This window comes from Pseudophryne corroboree, chromosome 3 (assembly GCF_028390025.1).
Source record: "Pseudophryne corroboree isolate aPseCor3 chromosome 3, aPseCor3.hap2, whole genome shotgun sequence".
In the NCBI taxonomy this organism is placed as follows: domain Eukaryota; kingdom Metazoa; phylum Chordata; class Amphibia; order Anura; family Myobatrachidae; genus Pseudophryne; species Pseudophryne corroboree.
Window position 1 is genome coordinate 191,863,823 of NC_086446.1, and position 24,789 is coordinate 191,888,611.

Consider the following 24,789-nt stretch of genomic DNA (forward strand, 5'->3'; position numbering starts at 1 on the left):
TTATGTTGACAAATGTTTGCCGATGGGTTGTTCTGTCTCTTGCGCCTACTTCGAGAAATTTAGCTCGTTCCTGCATTGGTGCATTTCTGCTGGAACGGGGCACGTTGGCATCGCCCACTATCTCGATTACTTTCTTTTTGTAGGCCCAGGAGGCAGCAACATTTGCCAGGAGCTCCTTTTTTCGGCGTCCGCCTTGTTCAGGGTTCTGGTAGTGCCTGTTGCCCACGATAAGACAGAGGGACCCACGTGTTGCCTTTCTTACCTGGGCATCGAGGTTGACACTAGCGCAGGTTGTTGTCGCATTCCGGCCGACAAGGTGAGGAAGCTTTTAGGACAGATCGAGGACTGCTTGAGTAAGCGTAGAGTTAGACTTCGTCGGGCGTAGTCCCTGTTAGGCTCCTTTAATTTTGCTCGCCGGGTCATTCCTATGGGGAGGGTTATTTGCCGCAAGCTTGAGAGGGCCACGGCTGGAGTGACTGGGCCACATCACACCATTCGTCTGTCTCGGGAAATTAAGGACGACCTTAGAACTTGGTCGACCTTTTTGGTATCTTTTAATTCAGAATTGTTGTGGCCTCTCCGGCCCGTCGATAATTCTTCCCTGGAGCTGTTTACAGATGCTGCAGGTTCTACGGGTTTTGTTGCTTTTTTCCAAGGCGAGTGGTGTGTTTCGGCCTGGCCCCAGTCTTGGGTATCTCGTGGTTTTACTGCTAACCTACTTTTATTGGAACGGTTTCCGATAGCTGTGGCAGTGGAGTTGTGGGCCCCTAAGTTGGCGAACCGGACGATTGTCTTTTGGTGCGACAATTTGGGGGTGGTGCAGGCGGTGAACAATCAACGTGCATCATCGCCGCAGGCTTCGCGGCTGTTGAGATTTTTGATGTTACAATGTCTCCGTTTTAACATCAATTTCACGGCGAAGCACGTGCCTGGGGTCGAGAACGGCATCGCGGATGCGCTGTCGCGTTTTGATTTTGCCAGGTTTCGCAGGTTGGCCCCCGGGGCGGAGGCCCTAGGATTGACTTGTCCAACTTCTGTCTGGCAGATTATAGAACTGGCGTAGCTGGCTTGGCGCTGAACTCATTGGCCCCTTCGACCCGTCGGGCATACGCTGCGGCTTGGCGTGAGTGGCAGGCGCATCAGGTTAGGTGTGGGGCCGGGGGTAAGTCGGAGGAGGATGTTTTGTTGGCCTTTGTTTGGGAGTGTTACCAGAGTGGTAGGTCCAAGGCGTCCATGTGCGCGGCGTTGGCGGCGATTTCGTTCCATGCTCGGTTGCAGCAGGGGACGGACCCCACCAGGTCTTTTACTTTATCCAAGGCGCTCAGGGGTTGGGCGAGGTTAAGTCCGTCCCAGCCGGATATGCGCAGACCTATTGACACGCAGTTGTTGCGCGAGCTCATGGCGATTCTGCCGGCGGTGACTGATTCTGCGTTTGAGGCATCCCTTTTCTGTGCAGCCTTTTCATTTGCGTTTTTTGGGACCTTTCGAGTTGGCGAGCTGGTGGCTGCTAATAAACGGTCCACTGATACAGGCATGCTTTTCAGGGACCTGGTGCTCAAGAAAGGTGTCGTCATGTTTAGGTTGCCCCGTTCCAAGACCGACCAGCTGGGTCGAGGACGCTGGGTGACTTTAAAGGCTCAGGAGGATGACTAATTATGCCCTGTACTGCTTGCAAAAATGTATTTACCTTTACGGCCTAAATGTGGTGCTCAAGTACTACTGCACGGGGATGCATTGCCTCTCACTCGGTTTCAGTTTGCCGCTATGTTGAAGCGCTGTTTGGTCGCCCTGGGGCTTAATAGCGCTGAATATGGGACGCATTCCTTCCGCATCGGTGCGGCAACTTGCGCTGCGGCACGCGGACTTCCACCGTCAGCCATTGAGGAAATGGGACGTTGGAAGTCAGCGGCGTTTAAGTCTTATATTAGACTGGATAAGGTTTAATGTTGCGCTACTTGCGCTAACCCAAAAACGTTGTTTACCTGCCAATTTTGGAATGGTTAGCGTTCCACAATTGGAGGTGTGAAGGAATTTTTTTAATTTTTCCTCCGAGGGGGCCTAATTACAATTGGCTGACACTCCAGGTCCACGGGAGGTTTTTAAGTTTTGTCCTTCACTTGGGTTTTATGTTACTAACTGTTCGGTTCGGTCTAACGGTTCTAATTAGCCGTTTTATGTGCATGGCCTGACAGCTAGGTTACTTTTTCTTTTACAGTGTCCACTGATTCCACCGAACAGATTTGGGTAGTTGGCCATTCTTATGTGTTTTGGGCCGAGCGTCATCCCCTTGCTGATAGGTCGTCTGAGTTGTTAGGTGGTCGCAGAGTGCGATGGTTAGGTGTGAGAGGTCTCAGATGGTCTGGACTCTTGGAGCTGTTGTTTCAGCACGAGCAGCGTTGGGGGCGTCCCCAATGGTTGCTGCTGCACCTGGGCGGTAACGATGTAGGTTACCTAAAAGGTATAGATCTTATCCTTCGGATTCAGGCGGATTTGGGGGAACTTAGCTTGCTTTGGCCTTGTGTACGCTTGGTTTGGTCTGACATTGTTCCTAGGTTTGTCTGGAGGGGATCCGGGAACGTCACAGCGCTTGACAGGGCTAGGAAGAAGATTAACTGTCGAAGTTTGTGTTGGCTGCTGGTGGCTTGGCTGTTAGACATCCGCTTTTGGTGCTCCAGAGCCCCTTTTATTTTAGGAAGGATGGTGTGCATCTCTCCCATCTTGGGATTGGAGTTTTTCTGAGGGCGCTGTTTTCTTGTCTGGATTAGTTTGTTATCTTTGTAGGTAGGGATAGGATTTGTTTTGATAGGTATTTTGTTCTTTTAGTTGGATTTCATTTCGTATTGGGTTGGCGGGCTGCGTTTCTCTGAAACTGGCAGTGGCGAGAAGGCGCTACTGGCCAGCGGTCACTTGTAGCATAAGTGGTGTTGTGGGGCACTTACCCCTTTTGAAGGACGGCGAGTGTGTCCTGCCCTTGTGGGGGGGCGAGGGGCGCTTCCTTGGGGAGCGTCCTCACTCTGCTATAGGAAGGGGTGGTGAGACCTTCGCAACACAGGTTATGCTGATATATATAGATGGGGCGTTTCAGTCGCACCCATGACAGTTGGGGCGTTTAGTCGCCGCCATTTTGTAAGATCGTGACTAGAGCTGGTTAGTGGTAGCGTCTTCCTGGCCACCCACTACGAGTGAGGTTATTCCAATTAATAAATTCAATGACCATTTAATCCAACACAGTTGTGTCCGTGTCGTTATTTTTAGTTGATAAACTAGCTTAAAGTGTATAGTTAATGTCAAGCACAATAAATGAATAGACGCCTTAGATAAGGAGAGTCCCTGGCTGGGCACAATATCTATATAAGAGTCTTGCAATTTTGTGATTGGTTGAAGAGGTCAATTGTTGCTAGGCAGATCAGAGTTTTGAGTGAGTGGTAATTGGTTAGGGCCAGCCTATCGGTGAGTGTAGGGGAGGTGTTTAGTGCATTAAGGGTAGAAACTTCCAGAGTTGCTTCCTCTTGTCGGCTGGAAGCCCACCCACCCTATTGGCTCTATAATTTGGCCCTCTTCAATTTGGCTTACTATTATTTTCTTTCAGACTTAGTGGGCGGGAAGGCGCTACTGGCCAGTGGTCACTTGTAGCATAAGTGGTGTTGTGGGGCACTTACCCCTTTTGAAGGACGGCGAGTGTGTCCTGCCCTTGTGGGGGGGCGAGGGGCGCTTCCTTGGGGAGCGTCCTCACTCTGCTATAGGAAGGGGTAGTGAGACCTTCGCAACACAGGTTATGCTGATATATATAGATGGGGCGTTTCAGTCGCACCCATGACAGTTGGGGCGTTTAGTCGCCGCCATTTTGTAAGATAGTGACTAGAGCTGGTTAGTGGTAGCGTCTTCCTGGCCACCCACTACGAGTGAGGTCACTCCAATTAATAAATTCAATGACCATTTAATCCAACGCAGTTGTGTCCGTGTCGTTATTTTTAGTTGATAAGCTAGCTTAAAGTGTATAGTTAATGTCAAGCACAATAAATGAATAGACGCCGTATAAAAATCCCTGGCTGTGGATTTTAAATTGTGGGGCTTGCTTGTACCCACGAAGGTTTTTTATACAACTGGTTTTATGTGATTTGTGGAATGAAAGCCGCATGAAAACTGTACGCGCTATGTTATTTTGTTCTTATTTTTTTCATGTACCCACACTGGTTATATGACTGAAGGAAAACTCTTACATATACCAGATAAGTAGTGTCCTGTTCCCACTTACACTGAGTATACACCTTATATAATTTTATCAGACACTAGCAGGCACCCTTTCCTCCACTTACGTTAATTTTAATTATGTGTTCTCCAAGCACATGTTCTATTGTTTAAGGTTGCAGCCACTCTCACCTTAGAGGAAGTGTCACTTATTGTCTTTATTTTTGACTTATTTTTTCACTTGCACTGGTAGTGCATTGCGGTACCTGAGCGCCCCCGTTTCTATTTATGCGATATATATATATATATATATATATATATATATATACAGTATATATATACATATATATATATATCAAAGCATATAGCACGGCACTCCCTGAGTCCTCAGCTGGGGTTGAAACAAGATAAAGTGGCCGGTGCCTTCCAGTGGTTACAGCAGACGCTGTGTCCAATAATAGATCCGGAATAACGGCGGCACTCACGGCATACAATAAAGAGGCAGACGCAAGTCTGATATCAACGTTTCAATGTTTAGTAAAATCCTGACGAAAATGTTTTACTAAACATTGAAACGTTGATATCAGACTTGCGTCTGCCTCTTTATTGTATGCCGTGAGTGCCGCCGTTATTCCGGATCTACATATATATATATATATATATATGTATATATATATATATATACACACTCCCTTACATCGGGATAATCATAGACCCACTATAGCTGCCTCCTGGGCTGCAAAGAGAGGAGTGGGTTCAGACATTAGATGAAGGGCTGCCCGAGGATATATCTGTCATTGCTAGACAATTCCTGTCTCACAATACCACCGCCACCTATTACATTCAGGAGGCGTCCCCTGAGGCGGGTGTAATGGCAGCCAAAGCGTCGTCCACGTCTGTCCTGGCTCGCTGCATACTGTGGTTGAGGTCAAGGAAAGTGGACCTAGACTCCAAAAAGACCTTGGAGATACTCCCCTTCACTGGGGACATTTGTTTGGGGAAGACCTAAATAAAATAGTGTCTGAATTGCAGCCGATAAAACGGCTTTTATCCCCACTACTAATCCTTCTGCACAGAAGGCAAAAGGTACCACTTTTTCGTTCTTTTCGGCCTCAAGGGAAAGCAAAGGGTCAGGCATACCCGAGACAATCTCGTGCTCCCAAAACCAGTTAGCGGGTCGCCGGCGGGTATGGCGGCACAAGGTTGGGAGCGCAGCTCTGACAGGCTGCGCTCCATGAAGGCTCAGCAACACACAGTGTAGGTGCTTGGAAGGGCGTCCTGGGCCAGTTCAACTGGCAAAAGCAGCTAACAGGGGCTAATCCCACTGTTAGCATATAAGACCTCTGGCCAGTATAATCAATTGTGCGGGAAGTCACGCACCATTACAGGGGGCAGGGCTTCTCCTCAGAGCGGCTCCAGCACTCACCAGCGCCAGTTTTTCCCTGCAGACATAGGAAGCAAGACGTTGACAGGGAGCGCCACCCTCCACATAACTCCAGTTATCCTCTGCGGTACCAGGATGTTATAGACAGGGGGGAGTGTGTTGTTAGTACTAATTAACCTATTAAGGTTGGTTAGTCAGCGCCGGGCTTTTATCATAATAACTGCCCACAGGGGTGCTGTGAGGCTGGCTCCTTATACTCTGTGACTCTCTGAAGGTACTCTGGAGGAAACTGTATCTGACATTTTCGTGTGTGTGTGTGTGTGTGTGTGTGTGTGTGTGTGTGTGTGTGTGTGTGTGTGTATATCCCACACTACCATGTCCAAGGACTCTGTGTCCTGCGCTGCAGAGTGTTTATCTTTTCCCCTAAGGAGTCTATTCCGTGTACTCAGGACTGCACTATGCTTTCTCAGCCTTCCGAACCCGCATGGGTGGATTCTTTAAGGGGAATGATATCCCAGATTTCTACAAGGATGTCACATACTGAGAAAGAGACGTAGTTTTTGAGGAAATCTGTGGAGAGTTTGCAGTTTTTGGCGCCCACTAATTTGTCAAAATCCCCACCTACAGGTACATACCCACAAAAGCGTACATTGCCCAGATAATGCAAGCTGACACTGATACCGACTCTGATACAGGGGACGGTGATAGGGATATGCAGGGGGGGGGGGGGGTGCGGCGACGGACGCATACCTCTAAAGTTGTGTAACTAATGATTGAAGCCATTAGGGGTGTTTTGCACATTACTGAGAAGGTGCCTGAGCAGGTGGAGGAATCTTACTTTACAGAAAGTAAGAAATCCTCGCTTACCTTCCCGGTTTACAAGAAGTTAATCTCTTTGTTTGAAAAATCCTGGGAAAACCCAGAGAAGAAAATTCCAGATCCCAAAAAGGGTTCTCATTGCTTTCCCTTTCTCTGAGGAGGATAGAGAAAAGTGGGAACCCCCTTCCCCCCTATAGTTGACGCTTCTGTATCTAGGTTGTCAAAAAAGGTGGTTTTTCCTGTTACTGGATCAACCACTTTAAAAGAGCCGGCTGACCGCAAGATTGAGACTACACTCTAATCACTATACACAGCTACTGGCGTAGCTTTAAGGCCAACTATTGCTTGTGTGTGGATTTCTAAAGCCATAGTAAAGTGGTCAGGCACATTGCTAGAGGACTTGGATACTATGGATAGGAGTGACATTGATTTGTTCTTGCGTCACATACAGGATTTTGCAGGGTTCATGGTGGAGGCCATGAAGGACCTTGGCATGCTGAATGCACGGGCTACTTCTATGGCAGTCTCAGTGCACAAAGGACTCTGGCTACGCCAATGGAATGCGGATGCAGAATCCAAGAGAAGCTCGGAGTACCTACCCTTCACAGGTCAGGCTCTGTTTGGGGACGCATTGGATGCATGGATCTCCACAGCAACTGCCGGTAAGTCAACCTTTCTGCCCTCAGCAGCACCACCGGCTAGGAAATCTTATCCTTCGCCTACACTGCAGTCCGTTCGGACCGCAAAATGTAAAAAATCCAAACCCTCGCCCACCTTCTTTAGAGGAGGTCGGGGTAAGTCCAGAAAACCTGCACCGTCAAGTTCCCAAGAACAGAAACCAGGTTCTGCTTCCTCAAAATCTTCAGCTTGACGGTGGACCTCCCAGCCTGGAGGTCGGGCAGGTGGGAGCGAGACTAAAGGCTTTCAGTCATGTTTGGGCGTCATCATGCCTAGACCCCTGGGTAAAGGATATTGTTGCCCAGGAATACAGACTGAAGTCTCAAGAACTCCCACCTCAAATCAGGCTTACCAGCTTCGCTGACAGAAAGTTCCATCCTACAGCAAGCCATTCAAAGATTAGTTCAAACAGATGTAATTGTTCCAGTTCCACCTCACCTAAAACACAAGGGTTATTACTCAAACCTGTTTGTGGTACCGAAACCGGATGGTTCGGTAAGGCCAATATTAATTCAACCCCTACTTGAGGGAATTCAAATTCAAGATGGAGTCTCTGAGAGCGGTGATCTCAGGTCTGGAGGAGGGGGAATTCCTAGTATCCCTGGATATCAAGGATGCGTACCTTCACATTCCGATCTGGCCGCCTCACCAGGTTTATCTCAGATTTGCACTGCTGGACTGTCACTATCAGTTCCAGGCACTGCCATTTGGCCTCTCCACAGCACCAAGGATGTTCACCAAGGTCATGGCGGAGATGATGCTACTCCTCCGCAGACAGGGAGTGAACATAATTCCATATCTGGACGATCTGCTGATAAAAACATCTTCCAAGGAGAAGATGTTGCAGAGTATTGCTCTCTCAACTCGACTACTCCAGGATCATGGGTGGATCCTGATCCTTCCAAAGTCACATTTGGAACCGACAAGGAGACTGTCCTTCCTGGGGATGATACTCGACACGGAAGTGCAGAGGGTGTTTCTACCGGTGGAGAAAGTGTAGGTAATCCAATCAATGGTCCGAGAGCTCCTGAAGCCAGCCCGGGTATCTGTTCATCAGTGCATTCGTATTCTGGGGAAGATGGTTGCATCCTACTAGACTCTTCAGTAGGAAAGATTCCATGCAAGGTTCTTCCATCTGGATCTCCTAGACAAATGGTCGGGATCACATCTTCACATGTACCAACGGATACGCCTGTCACCGAAAGCCAGAAGTCACTCCTATGATGGCTGCAAGCTTCTCACCTACTCGAAGGCGGCAGGTTCGGGATTCAGAATTGGATCCTTCTAACTATGGATGCAAGTCTCAGATGTTGGGGAGCAGTCACCCACGGGGAAAACTTCCAAGGAAGGTGGTCCAGTCAGGAATCTCTCCTTCCCATAAACGTTCTGAAACTGAGGGCCATTTACAACGGCCTTCTACAAGTGGCACATCTTCTGCAAGATCAAGCCATTCAGGTTCAGTCGGACAACGTCACTGTTGTGTCCTACATAAACAGGCAGGGCGGAAGGAAGAGCAGAGCTGCGATGTCAAAGGTAACAAGAATCATCCTCTGGGCAGAAAAGCACGCGGTGGAGCTGTTAGCAATCTTCATTCCGGGAGTTTACAACTGGGAAGTGGACTTCCTCAGCAGACACGATCTCCATCCAGGAGAATGGGGCCTCCACCCGGAGGTGTTCGCAGAGGTAACAAGCCGATGAGGTGTACCTCAAATAGACATGATGGCCTCTCGCCTCAACAAGAAGCTTTGGAGGTACTGTTCCAGGTCGAGAGACCCGCACGCAGTGGCGGTGGACGCTCTGGTAACTCCGTGGACGTACCAGTCAGTGTCTGTGTTCCCTCCACTTCCTCTCATCCCAAGGATTCTCAAGCTCATAAAGAGAACAGGAGTTCAGGTGATCCTCATTGCTCCGGACTGGCCAAGAAGGGCTTGGTACGCGGATCTTCTGGAATTACTGATGGAGGATCCGAGGCCTCTTCCTCTTCGCGGGGACCTTCTGCAACAGGGGCCGTTCGCCTATCAAGACTTATCACGGCTACGTTTGACGGCATGGAGGTTGAACGCCAGATCTTAGCTCGGAATTGCATTCCGAAAAAGGTCATTTCTACCCTGTTGCAGGCTAGGAAGAGAGTACCATCAAAACATTACCATCGAATTTGGAAAAAGTATGTGTCTTGGTGTGTATTCAAGAAGTTTCCTACGGTAGAGTTACAACTGGGACGGTTTCTCTTCTTTCTGCAAGCAGGTGTGGATGTCTGCCTACGCTTGGGCTCCACAAAGGTCCAGATTTCGGCCTTGTCCATTTTCTTCCAGAAACAATTGGCTGGTCTTTCTGAAGTTCAGACGTTCTTGAAAGGGGTTCTGCATATTCAACCACCCTTTGTGCCACCTACGGCACCTTGGGATCTTAAAGTGGTACTGCAGTTCCTGCAGTCAGATTGGTTTGAGCCTTTACAGGACGTGGACGTCAAGTTTCTTACTTGGAAAGCGTTCACACTGTTGGGTTTGGCGTCTGCTAGACGTGTGTCAGAATTGGGGGCATTGTCATGCAAGAGCCCCTGCTTGATTTTCTATCAGGATAGAGCTGAGCTCAGAACGCGTCAGCAATTTCTTCCGAAGGTTGTGTCAGCCTTTCATATCAACCAACCTATTGTGGTGCCAGTGGCTACTGACTCCTCAATTACCTCAAAGTCCTTGGATGTTGTGAGGGCTTTGACAATATATGTGCAGAGAACTTCTCGTCACAGGAAGTCGGACGCTCTGTTTGTCCTTTATGATACCAACAAGGATGGGTGTCCTGCTTCTAAGCAGACAAATTCTAGCTGGATCAGGTTCACTATCCAGCATGCCTGTTCTACGGCAGGCTTGCCGTGTCCAAAATCTGTTAAGGCCCACTTTACTCGTCAAGTGGGTTCTTCCTGGGCGGCTGCCCGGTGTGTCTTGGCTTTACAACTTTGCTGACCAGCAAATTGGTCAGGGTCGAACCCGTTTGCTAAGTTCTACAAGTTTGATACTTTGGCCTCTGAGGACCTAAAGTTTGGTCAATCTGCTCTGCAGGAATCTCAGCACTCTCCCTCCTGTACTGGGAGCTTTGGTACATCCCCACGGTACTAAATTGTACCCCAGCATCCTCTAGGATGTAAGAGAAAATAGGATTTTAATTACCTACCAGTAAATACTTTTCTCGTAGTCCGTAGAGGATGCTGGGTGCCTGCCCAGTGCTTCGTATTCCTGCTTTGTTACTGGTTCAGTTGTTGGTTCAGCCGTTGCTGAATTGTTCCAAGTTGGTTAGCTTGGCTTTCCTTTTGTTGTACGTGTGAGCTGGTGTGAATCTCACCTCTATCTGTGTATTTCCTTCTCTCAAAGTATGTCCGTCTCTTCGGGCACTGTTTCTAGACTGAGTCTGGTAGGAGGGGCATAGAGGGAGGAGCCAGCCCACACTATTAATCTCTTAACGTGCCCATGGCTCCTAGTTGATCCGTCTATACCCCATGGTACTAATATGGACCCCAGCATTCTCTACAGACTACGAGAAAAGGATTTACCGGCAGGTAATTAAAATCCTATTATTGCCATATTGCATCAACAGTTTCTGTGGTTTGCTATTGGCAACCTTCACTGTGAATTCCCGGCTGTGCCATTTGGACTGGCTACGGCTCCTCGGATCCTCACCAAGGTCATGGCCGTGATGACGGCATATCTTCGTTGCCAGGGAGTCAGAATCCTGCCGTACCTAGACGACCTGCAGATTCTGTAAAATTACCACCAAGTCCTCCTCAGTCATTTGCAACTGACTGTTACCTTCCTGCAAGCCCACAGGTGACTTATCAAATGGAAGAAGTCCTCGCTCTCTGAGGCGGTTATCCAAACTATGTTGTAGGCCCACAAACCGGCATCTACCCAGATTTATTACAGGGTCTGGAATTCTTACTTCACCTAGTGTGCTGATAAGAATTATGTTGCATACAGATTCAGAACATCCAGACTTCTGGCTTTTCTGTAACAAGGCCTGGACTTAAGCCTTTGTCTGGCCTTCCTCAAGGTACACCTATCTGCCTTGTCGGTATGGTTTCAGAGAAAAATTGCGTCTATACCTGACGTTAATACATTTACTCAGGGTGTACTGTGGATTCAGTCTCCCTTTGTCCCTCCTGTGGCTTCATGGGATCTGGCTGTTGTGCTAAATGCCCTGCAAGAGTCTCCATTTGAACCTCTTGAATCAGTGGACCTTAAATGGCTAGCGGCCAAGGTCCTGTTCTTGCTGGCTATTGCTTCTGCAAGACGGGTATCTGACTTAGATGCTTTGTCCTGTCGTCCACCCTTTCTGATAATTCACCCTGACCGGGCAGTTCTATGAACGCGACCAAGTTATTTGCCTAAGGTGGTGTCCTCTTTTCACCTTAACCAAGATATTGTGGTTCCGGCCTTTATCTCTTCGTATTTGTCTCCCATAGGACGTTCTTTGGATGTGGTTAGGGCTCTCCGTATCTATGTGGAGAGGATCAGGATGGCCTTTTTGTTCTGCTTGGTTTCCCCAAATGTGGCTAGCCTATGAATAAGCAAACCTTGGCCAGATGGATTAGAATGGTGATTGCACAAGCTTATGCACAGGCTGGACTCCCAGCTCCTGCTGCTATTAATGCCCATTCTACTTGGTCTTTTGGACCTTCTTGGGCCCGCCGTGGTTGCAGAACAATTGTGCAAGGCGGCTACATGGTCCTCAGTGAACACGTTTCTTAGGTTCAATGCCTTTGGTACCTTCGCCTCCCAGGATGCTTCCTTTGGATGCCGGATTCTTACATATGCTAAGGCACATCCCCTCCCTTGAGGAACTGCTTTAGGACATCCCCGATGTTTTCCCTGTGGAAACCAATGTAACCTGCTGCAGAAAAGTAGTGTTATGGTAGACTTACCATGGTTAACACTCTTTCTGCGAGCTACATTGGTTTCCACAGGGCGTTCACCCTGATGCACCTAGCTTCTATGGCTTTAGCCTGTTGATGCCTCTGGATCAAGATCCACTCTACACCCTAATTTTTTCCCTGTGGAACCCAATGTACCTCGCAGAAAGAGTGTTAACCATGGTAAGTCTACCATAACACTTCTTTTTACCACTGCTATGGAGTGATCACAGCAGCGTTCTCCTATATCTGGCCTGGTCACTCCTTCTTAAAAGCTGGGGATACTTAGCATTTGCGGGGATCCCCTGAAAATGTATATTTTTGGGAGATTTCCTGAAAACTATCTTGCAGAAATATGCCCCCAAGTATCAGCTGCAGCATCACTCATTTACAGGAGTTGGCACCAAACAGTAGGAGTCAGTCTGCTGTACACTTGCTTCCATCTGAACTCCTGAGCAGAGTACACACCCACAAACCCTGCGTGTGATGGTAGCCGGATGATAGGTAGACAGTCGACCACTAATGGTTGACAAGCATTAGGTCAACATGGTCAAAAGGTCAATATGGAAACTGTCGACACATCATATGGTCAACATGAGGTTTGTTTAATTTTATTTACTTTTTTAAACTTTTTCATTCTTTACCATTCACTTGGACTGGGAATAGTAACCTGTGCCAAGCTCAGCAAGACACCTTGCCTGAAGCATGGCGAGTGGTGCGGTATACTAATTTTGGTTCCCAGTCATATTACAGAGTAAACAACACCAAAAAACATGTCATATTGACCTTCTCCTGTGTCGACCTTTTTTTTGATGTTGACCTCTTGAGGTTGACCTAGGCACAGGGGCGCCGGCGGGCAAAGGTGGTCGCACAGGGGTGACATCTATCTGGAGGCCCATCGAACAAGCCTGGGTATGGGTATTTAGTACACCCCCTCCCCCCCTTGGCACCGCAGACTGGGACATTATCCCTGAACCCTGTTGTTTGTATTCATCCTACAAATCCCCTTTGTCGGTTCTGTTTTTCTCCGTATTTTAGGCCCTGAGCTTCCCTGTTTTCCTTGTTTCTCTCCTGTACTGTGGGCCCTGTTCAGAGATGAATGCAGATCGCTGCACGTGCAGCCAGATCTGCGTCCATCTCCTCACATGCTGGGCGCCAGTCAGCACAGGGCAAGGCCGGCCAGCACGTGTGAGGCTGCCTCCGGATGCGTCCACAATTAGATTGCAGGCACATCGGTAATAAGGTTGACCCCTGGCAGCCAGTCGGACACCTTTTTTACTGACGTCACACACAGCCACCTCAAAAATGGTCCCGGTCTGCCCCCATTGGACCCACCCAACGCCACCCCGCGAACTTCTGCCACATTCAATCACATTGCAGTTACATCCACCGTGGATGCGACCGCAATGTTTTGTGGCCATTAGCAAACTGTGCTGCGGGCCGCATCAGCAGTGGGGTCTGAACGACCCCCTATATGCCTTATGCTTTTCTTACTTAGCTACTTGTTTCTTGGTCTTCTCATCTTACCTTGTCAGCGGCACTCTTTATTTGGATACAGCATGTTTTCATTGGAACTATAGTTTTAAAATATATTTATTTTTTGTAACGGGTCCACAAGAAATAACAATATAACAGCAAGTATTTCCCAAGTCGTCAAGTAATTAGTACAACAGCATTGCTTTATTTTGTTGTTAGCCAATAAGATAACCAGTTCAATAACCACAAATAACATACTTTATATCTTCAGAGAAACACGGCACCTTCTGCAACTCTTTTAAAAGTGGTCTTACAGGTTTCCAAAAAGTTTTTTCATTCCATGGTTCCATGGTAGCATTTCCTGAGTAAGATCTCACTAGAATAATAACATTAAATATTGATTATGGAAATATTAAATAAATATAACAGTATTCTCTGTATGCCATTCTATAGAGGCTACCTTGGTCCCGGAGGAATAGGTGACTACGGTCAGTACCCAAACTGCACAGGAGGAGCTGCAGGCTACATAGACAAGTGGCTACTTGGAGCAGATCATATCTTCCATCACCCCACCTGCAAGGTTGGTTTTTTGTGTTCTTGTATGTATTAACAAAATATCACCAATGAATTGTTACTACACGGCTGAATGATTGAACAAACACTTATCATGAATTTGAAAATTAACCTGATCAAAATCAATATGAAATGGTAATCAGATTATGGGAAGAAAAATGTAGAAATTTCCCATCAGATATAATATTACATTAAGATATGTAGGATTTTGCCCACAAAATATTTTCCATTTAAATAACATCTTTTTTTTTTCTTCTGTCCCCCCCCCCTTCTTTTGGAAACTGGTTAAAAGGTGGTACATTAACTACCCTCCTTAATTATATCACCCTGTCCCTTGTGCAGCATGCAGGACGGATCTAAGCCAGTGGTTCTAAACTTTTTTAAATCACAGCACCCTACCTACGGTATCAGAATTTATTTCACAGCATCGTTAGGACTAAAGTTTCTTCTTCTGAAATTCAGAAAAACATATTGAATTAAGTAAATTGTGTTTGTCATCTTTAGGGTCAGTTATGTGGTGAGAGACAGGATTTGGTTCTGTTTGTCCACATATTTTTTATGATGGGAAATCACAAGCACTAGTTTTGCCTAGGGTATCCAGATTATCTACACTGTCTAGATCAGTGATGGCTAACCTTGACACTCCAGCTGTTGTTGAACTACACATTCCAGCATGCCCTGCTACAGTTTTGCTATTTGGCCTTGCTAAAACTGATGCAGGGCATGCTGGGATGTGTAGTTCAACAACAGCTGGAGTGTCAAGGTTAGCCATCACTGGTCTAGATAGACAGTCAATAGGTCAGGGGGTTGGGGGTTTAAAAGATAGATATAGATAGATACACAGACACACACAAGTATATGTGACAAGAGTACATTACACACACCTACATATAAACATACTGTACACATATAAACACAAGCTGTAGACCTTCTATACCATAATCGGTACTTAGGCACCTAGTTTGGGAACCAGTGATCTAAGCAACAGAAATCTACTTTTTGTTTTGTGCATAATTGACCTAATTCAGAGCTGGTTGGAGTTGCTATCACTGCTTTTTCCTTGGAAGCAGCAGTGATGGCACTGTATGGTAATGCAGCAGGAGATGTTTATTACAAGCAAACACCTCATGCTGCTGTGCTGATCCGACCTGCATCCTATTACGCGGCATCGGATCTCACTAACCATTGGGCAGCTTACGGCACCCATGGTGCCATGCAAGCCACCAGTCGCAGAGGCCAGAAATCTCTGTCCAACGACAGAGATCCCTGGCCTCTTTACTCCCCCTCCCCGCCCCCCAAATAGCAGCAGACTGTTACTCACTGAGGGGCAGATTTATTAAGCCTGGTGAAGTGATAAAGTGGAAAGTGATAACGCACCAGCCAGTCAGCTCCTAACTGTCATTTTTCAAACCCAGCCTGTAACATGGTAGTTAGGAGCTGATTGGCTGGTCCTTTATCACCGTGTAATTTATCACTTCACCAGGCTTAATAAATCTGCCCCTGAGAGCCTGCTGCCGTCCTGGGTCCTGTGGCGCAGGAACCGTCCGCACACTTAGCGGGTCCTGCGCATGCACAAAGTACTAATTATTTGTATTTTGCAAGATGGGCATCCAACCACATCTGAATAAGGCCCTATATGCCTCATAGAGGGTCACTGTAGACTATGGGTAATTCCCTAAAAACCCAATTGACATAATCACTGAGGTTTCTGGCAATCAAAGGGACTTTCTAGATCTTTATTCTGTAGCACTAGAGAGTCTATTGATCAAAGGAAAAAATCCCCCAGGTTTTTCAGGATTTCCGGTTAAATCACTCAGTCGAGGCCAATGAAGCTTCATCCAAGGACACAGCCACTAACTGCGACATGCCCAGGAACGGAGGCTGACAAGCTGCTGTTTTCTGAGACGCTTCCTGTCGCCAACCCCAAATGCCAGCAGCATGTCAATCACGCTGCGGCATTTGGGGCACTGCGAGCAGTCCCAGATCTGCAAACGCGCAATACAGCATTTGAACATCAGAGATGTACGTACACATCGGAATTACATACATCTCTGAAGGAGGTCCTTAGGCCACCCATAGCTCACAAGAGAGCTTTGTGGAACCTCTATTCTAGACCTAGAAATGGTATGCATAGTGTTACAAAAAAGCACTATGTAAAATGTACTAATGTGTGCTACCAATCAAAACAGTTATTTTCAGCATAATCAACACATACAACAACTTGCATACTGTAAATAGACAGTAATTGTACTGTATGTGCCTGAAAGGGTACTGCTGTGTCATCCTTACCTACAGCCCCAGAGCCATGTGGACATGCAAATCATGCGGACTTAACATTTATTCCCCATTTGCTGCTATAACAGCCTCCACTATTCTTAGGATGATTTCCATTAGATTTTAGAACATGGCTGCAGCGAGAAAAGGGACATATTTATTAAACAATATTTCTCTAACGTCCTAGAGGATGCTGGGACTCCGTAAGGACCATGGGGAATAGACGGGCTCTGCAGAAGGCATGGGCACTTTAAGAAAGACTTTGGATTCTCTTCAGTTAAAAAAAAAGAAAGACTTTGGACTCTGGGTGTGCACTGGCTCCTCCCTCTATGCCCCTCCTCCAGACCCCAGTTTTAGACTGTGCCCAGAGGAGAATGGGTGCACTGCAGGGAGCTTTCCTGAGTTTCCTGCTTAGAAAGCATTTGTGTTAGGATTTTTTCTCTTTTTCAGGGAGCACTGCTGGCAACAGGCTCCCTGCATCGAGGGACTGAGGAGAGAGGAGCAGACCTACTTAAATGATAGGCTCTGCTTCCTCGGCTACTGGACACCATTAGCTCCAGAGGGAGTGAAAACAGGTTCGTCCTGGGCGTTCACCCCAGAGCCGCACCGCCGTTCTCCTCACAGAGCCAGAAGAAACGAAAACAGAAGACGTCTCATGCGGCAGAAGCCTTCGGTGCTTCACTGAGGTAACGCACAGCACCGCAGCTGTGCGTCATTGCTCCCATACACCTCACACACTCCGGTCACTGTAAGGGTGCAGGGCGCATGGGGGGCGCCCTGGGCAGCAATTAAACACCTCTCCTATGGCAAAAGTCTATATACATGTACAGGTGGGCACTGTACATGTATATAAAAGAGCCCCCACCATTTTTTAGTAAGTTTGAGCGGGACAGAAGCCCGCTGCCAGGGGGCGGGGCTTCTCCCTCAGCACTCACCAGCGCCATTTTCTCTCAACAGCACCGCTGAGAGGAAGCTCCCCGGACTCTCCCCTGCTTGACACGCGGTGAAAGGGGGTTTTAAAGTAGAGGGGGGGCACATTATTGGCGTTTATACATTAAGCAGCGCTACTGGGTAAACAATCTGTGTTTTTCTCCAGGGTTATATAGCGCTGGGGTGTGTGCTGGCATACTCTCTCCCTGTCTCTCCAAGGGACCTCAGGGGGAACCTGTCTTCAGAAAAGAGATTCCGTGTGTGTGTGTGTGTGTGTGTGTGTGTTGTCTCGGTACGTGTGTGTCGACATGTTTGATGAGGAAGGCTCACCTAAGGAGGAGGGGGAGTGCATGATGGGCAGGTCGCCGTCGGCAACGCCGACACCGGACTGGGTGGATATGTGGAATGTCTTGAATGCAAATTACTGCATAAACGATTAGACAAGGCTGAAGCTAGGGATCAGTCAGGTAGTCAGACAATGCCTGTCCCTGTGGCACCAGGACCTTCGGGGTCTCAAAAACGCACCATATCCCAGATCACTGACACAGATACCGACACAGATACTGACTCTAGTGTCGACCATGAGGATGCAAAATTACAGCCAAAGGTGGCGAAAGGTATTCGTTACATGATTATTGCCATTAAAGAGGTTTTGCATATCACTGAGGAACCCCCTGTCCCTGACACGAGGGTACACATGTATAAAGGGAAAAAGCATGAGGTCACTTTTCCGTCCTCTGAACTAAGCGACTTGTGCGAAAAGGCTTGGGAATCTCCAGATAGGAGACTACAAGTTCCCAAAAGGATTCTTATGGCGTATCCCTTTCCACAAAAGGACAGGATACGATGGGAATCTTCGCCGTAGGTAGACAAGGCGCTGACACGCTTATCCAAGAAGGTGGCACTGCCTTCTCAGGATACAGCTTCCCTCAAGGATCCTGCTGATCGTAAGCAGGAGGTTACCATAAAGCACATTTACACACATTCCGGTACTATCGTTAGACCGGCTATGGCATCGGCCTGGGTGTGTAGTGCTGTCGCAGCATGGACAGATTCCTTATCTACGGAACTTGACACCCTTGATAAGGATACCATTCTAATGACCCTAAAGCATATCAAAGATGCTGCTTTATATATGAGGGATGCTCAAAGAGACATTTGTCTACTAAGCTCCAGAATAAATGCTATGTCTATTTCTGCTAGGCGACTCCTGTGGACCCGACAGTGGACGGGGGATGCCGACTCAAAGCGGCATATGGAGTCGTTGCCTTACAAGGGGGAGGAGTTGTTTGGAGAAGGCCTCTCGGACCTTGTCTCACTACTATGGCCGGTAAATCGAATTTCTTATCTTATGTCCCCCCGCAGCATACTAAAAAGGCACCTCATTATCAAATGCAGTCCTTTCGTTCCAATAAAAGCAAGAAGGTACGGGGATCGTCCTTCCTTGCCAGAGGAAAAGGCAAGGAAAAAAAAACAAAAAGCTGCATGCAGCTAGTTCCCAGGAGCAGAAGTCCTCCCCTACATCTGCAAAGTCCACCGCATGACGCTGGGGCTTCCCGGGGGGAGTCAGCTCAAGTGGGGGCACGTCTTCGATTTTTCAGCCAGGTCTGGGTTCACTGACAGGTGGATCCCTGGGCTATAGAGATTGTTTCTTGGGGATACAGGCTGGAATTCGAAGACGTGCCTCCTCGCCGGTTTTTCAAATCTGCTCTGCCAGCTTCCCCGTCAGAGAGGGAGTTAGTGTTGACTGCAATTCAAAAATTGTATCTTCAACAGGTGATAGTCAAAGTTCCTCTTCTCCAGCAAGGAAAGGGGTATTACTCAACCCTGTTTGTGGTCCCGAAACCGGACGGTTCGGTCAGGCCCATTTTGAATCTAAAATCCCTGAACTTGTACTTTAAAAAGTTCAAGTTCAAGATGGAATCGCTCAGAGCGGTCAACGCCAGCCTGGAGGGGGGGGGTTGGATGGTGTCCCTGGACATAAAGGATGCATACCTTCATGTTCCGATTTTCCCTCCTCACCAGGCGTTCCTGAGATTTGCAGTACAGGACTGTCATTACCAATTTCAGACGTTGCCGTTTGGGCTTTCCACAGCCCCGAGAATTTTCACCAAGGTAATGGCGGAAATGATGGTGCTCCTGCGCAAGCAGGGTGTCACAATTATCCCATACTTGGACGATCTCCTCATAAAGGCGAGATCTCGGGAGAAGTTGCTGGACAGCGTGTCGCTGTTGGTGAGGATGTTGCAGGGGCACGGCTGGATTCTCAATATACCGAAGTCACAGCTAGTCCCTACAACGCGCCTGACCTTTCTGGGTCTGATTCTAGACACAGACCAGAAAAAGGTTTTTCTTCCGATGGAAAAGGCTCAGGAGCTCATAGCCCTGGTCAGGAACCTATTAAAGCTAAAAAAGGTTTCAGTGCATCACTGCACGCGTGTCCTGGGGAAGATGGTGGCATCGTACGAGGCTATCCCCTTCTGAAGGTTCCATGCGAGGACCTTTCAATGGGATCTACTGGACAAATGGTCCGGGTCCCATTTACAAATGCATCAGAGGATCACCCTGTCTCCCAGAGCCAGGGTATCTCTCCTGTGGTGGCTGCACAGTGCTCACCTCCTAGAAGGCCGCAGGTTCGGAATTCAGGACTGGATCCTGGTGACCACGGACGCAAGCCTCCGAGGTTGGGGAGCAGTCACACTGGGAAGAAATTTCCAAGGTCTCTGGTCGAATCTAGAGACTTGTTTCCACATCAACGTCCTGGAGTTGAGGGCCATATACAACGCCCTACGCCAGGCGGAGGCATTGCTTCGGGACAAACCGGTTCTGATTCAGTCAGACAATGTCACAGCAGTGGCTCATGTAAACCGCCAAGGCGGCACAAGGAGCAGAGCGGCCATGGCGGAAGCGACCAGGATTCTTCTCTGGGCGGAAGGCCATGTAAGCGCCCTATCAGCTGTATTCATCCCGGGGGTGGACAACTGGGAAGCGGACTTCTTCAGCAGGCACGACCTGCATCCGGGAGAGTGGGGACTTCATCAAGAAGTCTTCGCACAGATCGTGGGTCGGTGGGGACTGCCTCAGATAGACATGATGGCGTCCCGTTTCAACAAAAAGCTAAAGCGGTATTGCGCCAGGTCAAGAGACCCTCAGGCGGTAGCGGTGGACACTCTAGTGACACCTTGGGTGTTCAGATCGGTCTATGTGTTCCCTCCTCTACCTCTCATACCCAAGGTGTTGAGAATAATAAGACTAAGAAGAGTAAGAACAATCCTCATTGTTCCAGATTGGCCACGAAGGACTTGGTATCCGATCTGCAAGAGTTGCTCACAGAAGATCCGTGGCCTCTTCCTCTAAGACAGGACCTGCTGCAGCAGGGGCCCTGTCTATTCCAAGACTTACCGCGGCTGCGTTTGACGGCATGGCGGTTGAACGCCGGATCCTAGCGAAAAAATGTATTCCAGAGGAGGTCATTCCTACCCTGATCAAGGCTAGGAAGGACGTGACATTGAAACATTATCACAAAGAAAGAAGGGGGTGCTGCATATTCAGCCTCCTTTTGTACCTCCGGTGGCGCCGTGGGATCTTAATGTGGTATTAAAGTTCCTCAAGTCACCTTGGTTTGAACCACTCACAACAGTGGAGGTGAAATATCTCACTTGGAAAGTGGTCATGTTGTTGGCCTTGGCTTCTGCGAGGCGTGTTTCGGAATTAGCGGCTTTGTCACATAAAAGATCCTATCTGGTTTTCCACGTGGATAGGGCAGAAATGAGGACTCGTCCTCAATTTTTGCCTAAAGTGGTCTCTTCTTTTCATATGAATCAACCTATTGTCGTGCCTGTGGCTACACGGGACTTGGAGGATACCAAGTCCCTTGATGTGGTCAGGGCTTTGAAGATTTATGTGGCCAGAACAGCGAGGGTTAGGAAAACTGAAGCGCTGTTTGTTCTGTATGCAGCCAACAAAGTTGGCGCTCCTGCTTCAAAGCAGACTATTGCTCACTGGATCTGTAACACGATTCAGCAGGCGCATTCTACGGCAGGATTGCCATTGCCTAAATCGGTTAAGGCCCATTCCACTAGGAAGGTGGGCTCGTCTTGGACGGCTGCCCGAGGGGTCTCGGCATTACAGCTGTGCCGAGCAGCTACTTGGTCGGGGTCAAACACCTTTGCAAAGTTCTATAAATTTGATACCCTGGCTGAGGAGGACCTCCTGTTTGCTCAATCAGTGCTGCAGAGTCATCCGCACTCTCCCGCCCGTTTGGGAGCTTTGGTATAATCCCCATGGTCCTTACGGAGTCCCAGCATCCTCTAGGACTTAGAGAAAATAAGATTTTACACTTACCGGTAAATCTATTTCTCGTAGTCCGTAGAGGCTGCTGGGCGCCCGTCCCAAGTGTGGACTTCTTCTGCAAAACTTGTATATAGTTATTGCTTACATAAGGGTTATGTTATAGTTTCATCGGTTTAGACCGAGACTATGGGGTACATTTACTAACATTCGTAATTTCCGAAAATAGGTCAAAGTTCAATCACGAATGACATCGACAGTGTAAAACTGCAACTTTTTGAATTTATTACGATGGATTTACTAAGCTGTCGTATTCGTGTTTTTCTTTTCTTCCGATGTCGATGTCATTCGTTTTTTTTTACCTAATTTTACGGCAGTGATTAGCAAAACACTGCCGTTTTTTTTTACAATCAATCTCGGCCGGATCTGTGTGATCCGTGCTGGGGTTCTTTTTATTTTTTATTTTTAATTAAACAATGTAAAATCCCCCAAAAAAATGCGTGGGGTCCCCCCTCCTAAGCATAACCAGCCTCGGGCTCTTTGAGCCGATCCTGGTTGCAGAAATATGGGAAAAAAAATGACAGGGGTTCCCCCATATTTAAGCAACCAGCATCGGGCTCTGCGCCTGGTCCTGGTCCCAAAAATACGGGGGACAAAAAGAGTAGGGGTCCCCCGTATTTTTAAAACCAGCACCGGGCTCCACTAGCTGGACAGATAATGCCACAGCCGGGGGTCACTTTTATATAGTGCCCTGCGGCCGTGGCATCAAAAATCCAACTAGTCACCCCTGGCCGGGGTACCCTGGGGGAGTGGGAACCCCTTCAATCAAGGGGTCCCCCCCCCCCAGCCACCCAAGGGCCAGGGGTGAAGCCCGAGGCTGTCCCCCCCCATCCAATGGGCTGCGGATGGGAGGGCTGATAGCCTTTGTTGTAAAATAAAAGATATTGTTTTTAGTAGCAGTACTACAAGTCCCAGCAAGCCTCCCCCGCATGCTGGTACTTGGAGAACCACAAGTACCAGCATGCGGCGGAAAAACGGGCCCGCTGGTACCTGTAGTACTACCACTAAAAAAATACCCAAAAAAACACAAGACACACACACCGTGAAAGTATAATTTTATTACATACATACACACATACATACATACTTACCTTATGTTCCCACGCAGGTCGGTCCTCTTCTCCAGTAGAATCCAAGGGGTACCTGTTGAATAAATTCTACTCACGAGATCCAGGGGTCCAGGCTCCTCGGCAAATCCAGGGATAATCCACGTACTTGAATAAAACAAAAAAACGGTTGCCCGACCACGAACTGAAAGGTGACCCATGTTTGCACATGGGTCACCTTCCCACGAATGCCAGAAACCCACTTTGCCTTCTGGCTAAGTGGGTTTCTTCAGCCAATCAGGGAGTGCCACGTTGTAGCACTCTCCTGATCAGCTGTGTGCTGCTGTCCTCACTGACAGGCAGCACGCGGCAGTGTTACAATGTAGCGCCTATGCGCTACATTGTAACCAATGATGGGAACTTTCTGCTCAGCGGTGACGTCACTTTAGGTCAACCGCAGGGCAGAAAGTTCCCATCATTGGTTACAATGTAGCGCATAGGCGCTACATTGTAACACTGCCGTGTGCCGCCTGTCAGTGAGGACAGGAGCACACAGCTGATCAGGAGAGTGCTACAACGTGGCACTCCCTGATTGGCTGAAGAAACCCACTTAGCCAGAAGGCAAAGTGGGTTTCTGGCATTCGTGGAAAGGTGACCCATGTGCAAACATGGGTCACCTTTCAGTTCGTGGTCGGGCAACCGTTTTTTTGTTTTATTCAAGTACGTGGATTATCCCTGGATTTGCCGAGGAGCCTGGACACCTGGATCTCGTGAGTAGAATTTATTCAACAGGTACCCCTTGGATTCTACTGGAGAAGAGGACCGACCTGCGTGGGAACTTAAGGTAAGTATGTATGTATGTGTGTATGTATGTAATAAAATTATACTTTCACGGTGTGTGTGTCTTGTGTTTTTTTGGGTATTTTTTTAGTGGTAGTACTACAGGTACCAGCGGGCCCGTTTTTCCGCCGCATGCTGGTACTTGTGGTTCTCCAAGTACCAGCATGCGGGGGAGGCTTGCTGGGACTTGTAGTACTGCTACTAAAAACAATATCTTTTATTTTACAACAAAGGCTATCAGCCCTCCCATCCGCAGCCCATTGGATGGGGGGGGACAGCCTCGGGCTTCACCCCTGGCCCTTGGGTGGCTGGGGGGGGGGGACCCCTTGATTGAAGGGGTTCCCACTCCCCCAGGGTACCCCGGCCAGGGGTGACTAGTTGGATTTTTGATGCCACGGCCGCAGGGCGCTGTATAAAAGTGACCCCCGGCTGTGGCATTATCTGTCCAGCTAGTGGAGCCCGGTGCTGGTTTTAAAAATACGGGGGACCCCTACTCTTTTTGTCCCCCGTATTTTTGGGACCAGGACCAGGCGCAGAGCCCGATGCTGGTTGCTTAAATATGGGGGAACCCCTGTCATTTTTTTCACCATATTTCTGCAACCAGGATCGGCTCAAAGAGCCCGAGGCTGGTTATGCTTAGGAGGGGGGACCCCACGCAATTTTTTTTAAAAAAATAAGCACTTTCCCACCCCTTCCCACTGATATACATGCACGGATCTCATGGATCCGTGCATGCCTATCCAATCACGAATAAAAAAAAAAGTTCTGTTTTTTTTTAGCACTTTTTTACGAGTTGAAATTTTTCACGGCAGTGTTTGTTCTTTTTTGGCTTTGCACTTCTTAGTAAATGACCGAGATTCATACTTAAACAGCCGCGTTTTGACCGATGGTGTATTCATTCGTAATTTTTTACCTGAACTTGCAAAAAATTACGAATGCCCTCATCACTGCCGTGATTAGTGTTTAGTAAATGACCGAGATTAACCGAGATGACACTTTGAAGAAAAAACGGCATCTCGGTCAAAATCGGGAGCTTAGTAAATATACCCCTATGTTGTTTGTTCATACTATTAACTGGGTAGTTATCACAAGTTATACGGTGTGATTGGTGTGGCTAGTATGAATCTTGCCCTGGGATTCCCAAAAATCCTTTCCTCGTACTGTCCATCTTCTCTGGGCACAGTTTCTCTAACTGGGGTCTGGAGAAGGGGCATAGAGGGAGGAGCCAGTGCACACCCAGAGTCCAAAGTCTTTCTTAGTGCCCATGCCTCCTGCGGAGCCCGTCTATTCCCCATGGTCCTTACGGAGTCCCAGCATCCTCTACGGACTAC

General features: G+C 48.1%; 1 protein-coding gene across 3 annotated transcripts in view; it reads left to right on the top strand.

Annotated features, from left to right (window-relative positions):
• LOC135055093 (heparan-alpha-glucosaminide N-acetyltransferase-like) overlaps positions 1-24,789 on the top strand; it is a 1,318,407-nt gene that overhangs the window by 887,733 nt on the left and 405,885 nt on the right. For all 3 annotated transcript variants that reach the window (XM_063958741.1, XM_063958739.1, XM_063958740.1), the window contains exon 13: positions 13,899-14,025. In XM_063958741.1, the coding sequence (XP_063814811.1) occupies positions 13,899-14,025 (127 nt within the window). The remainder of the gene's footprint in view (positions 1-13,898; positions 14,026-24,789) is intronic.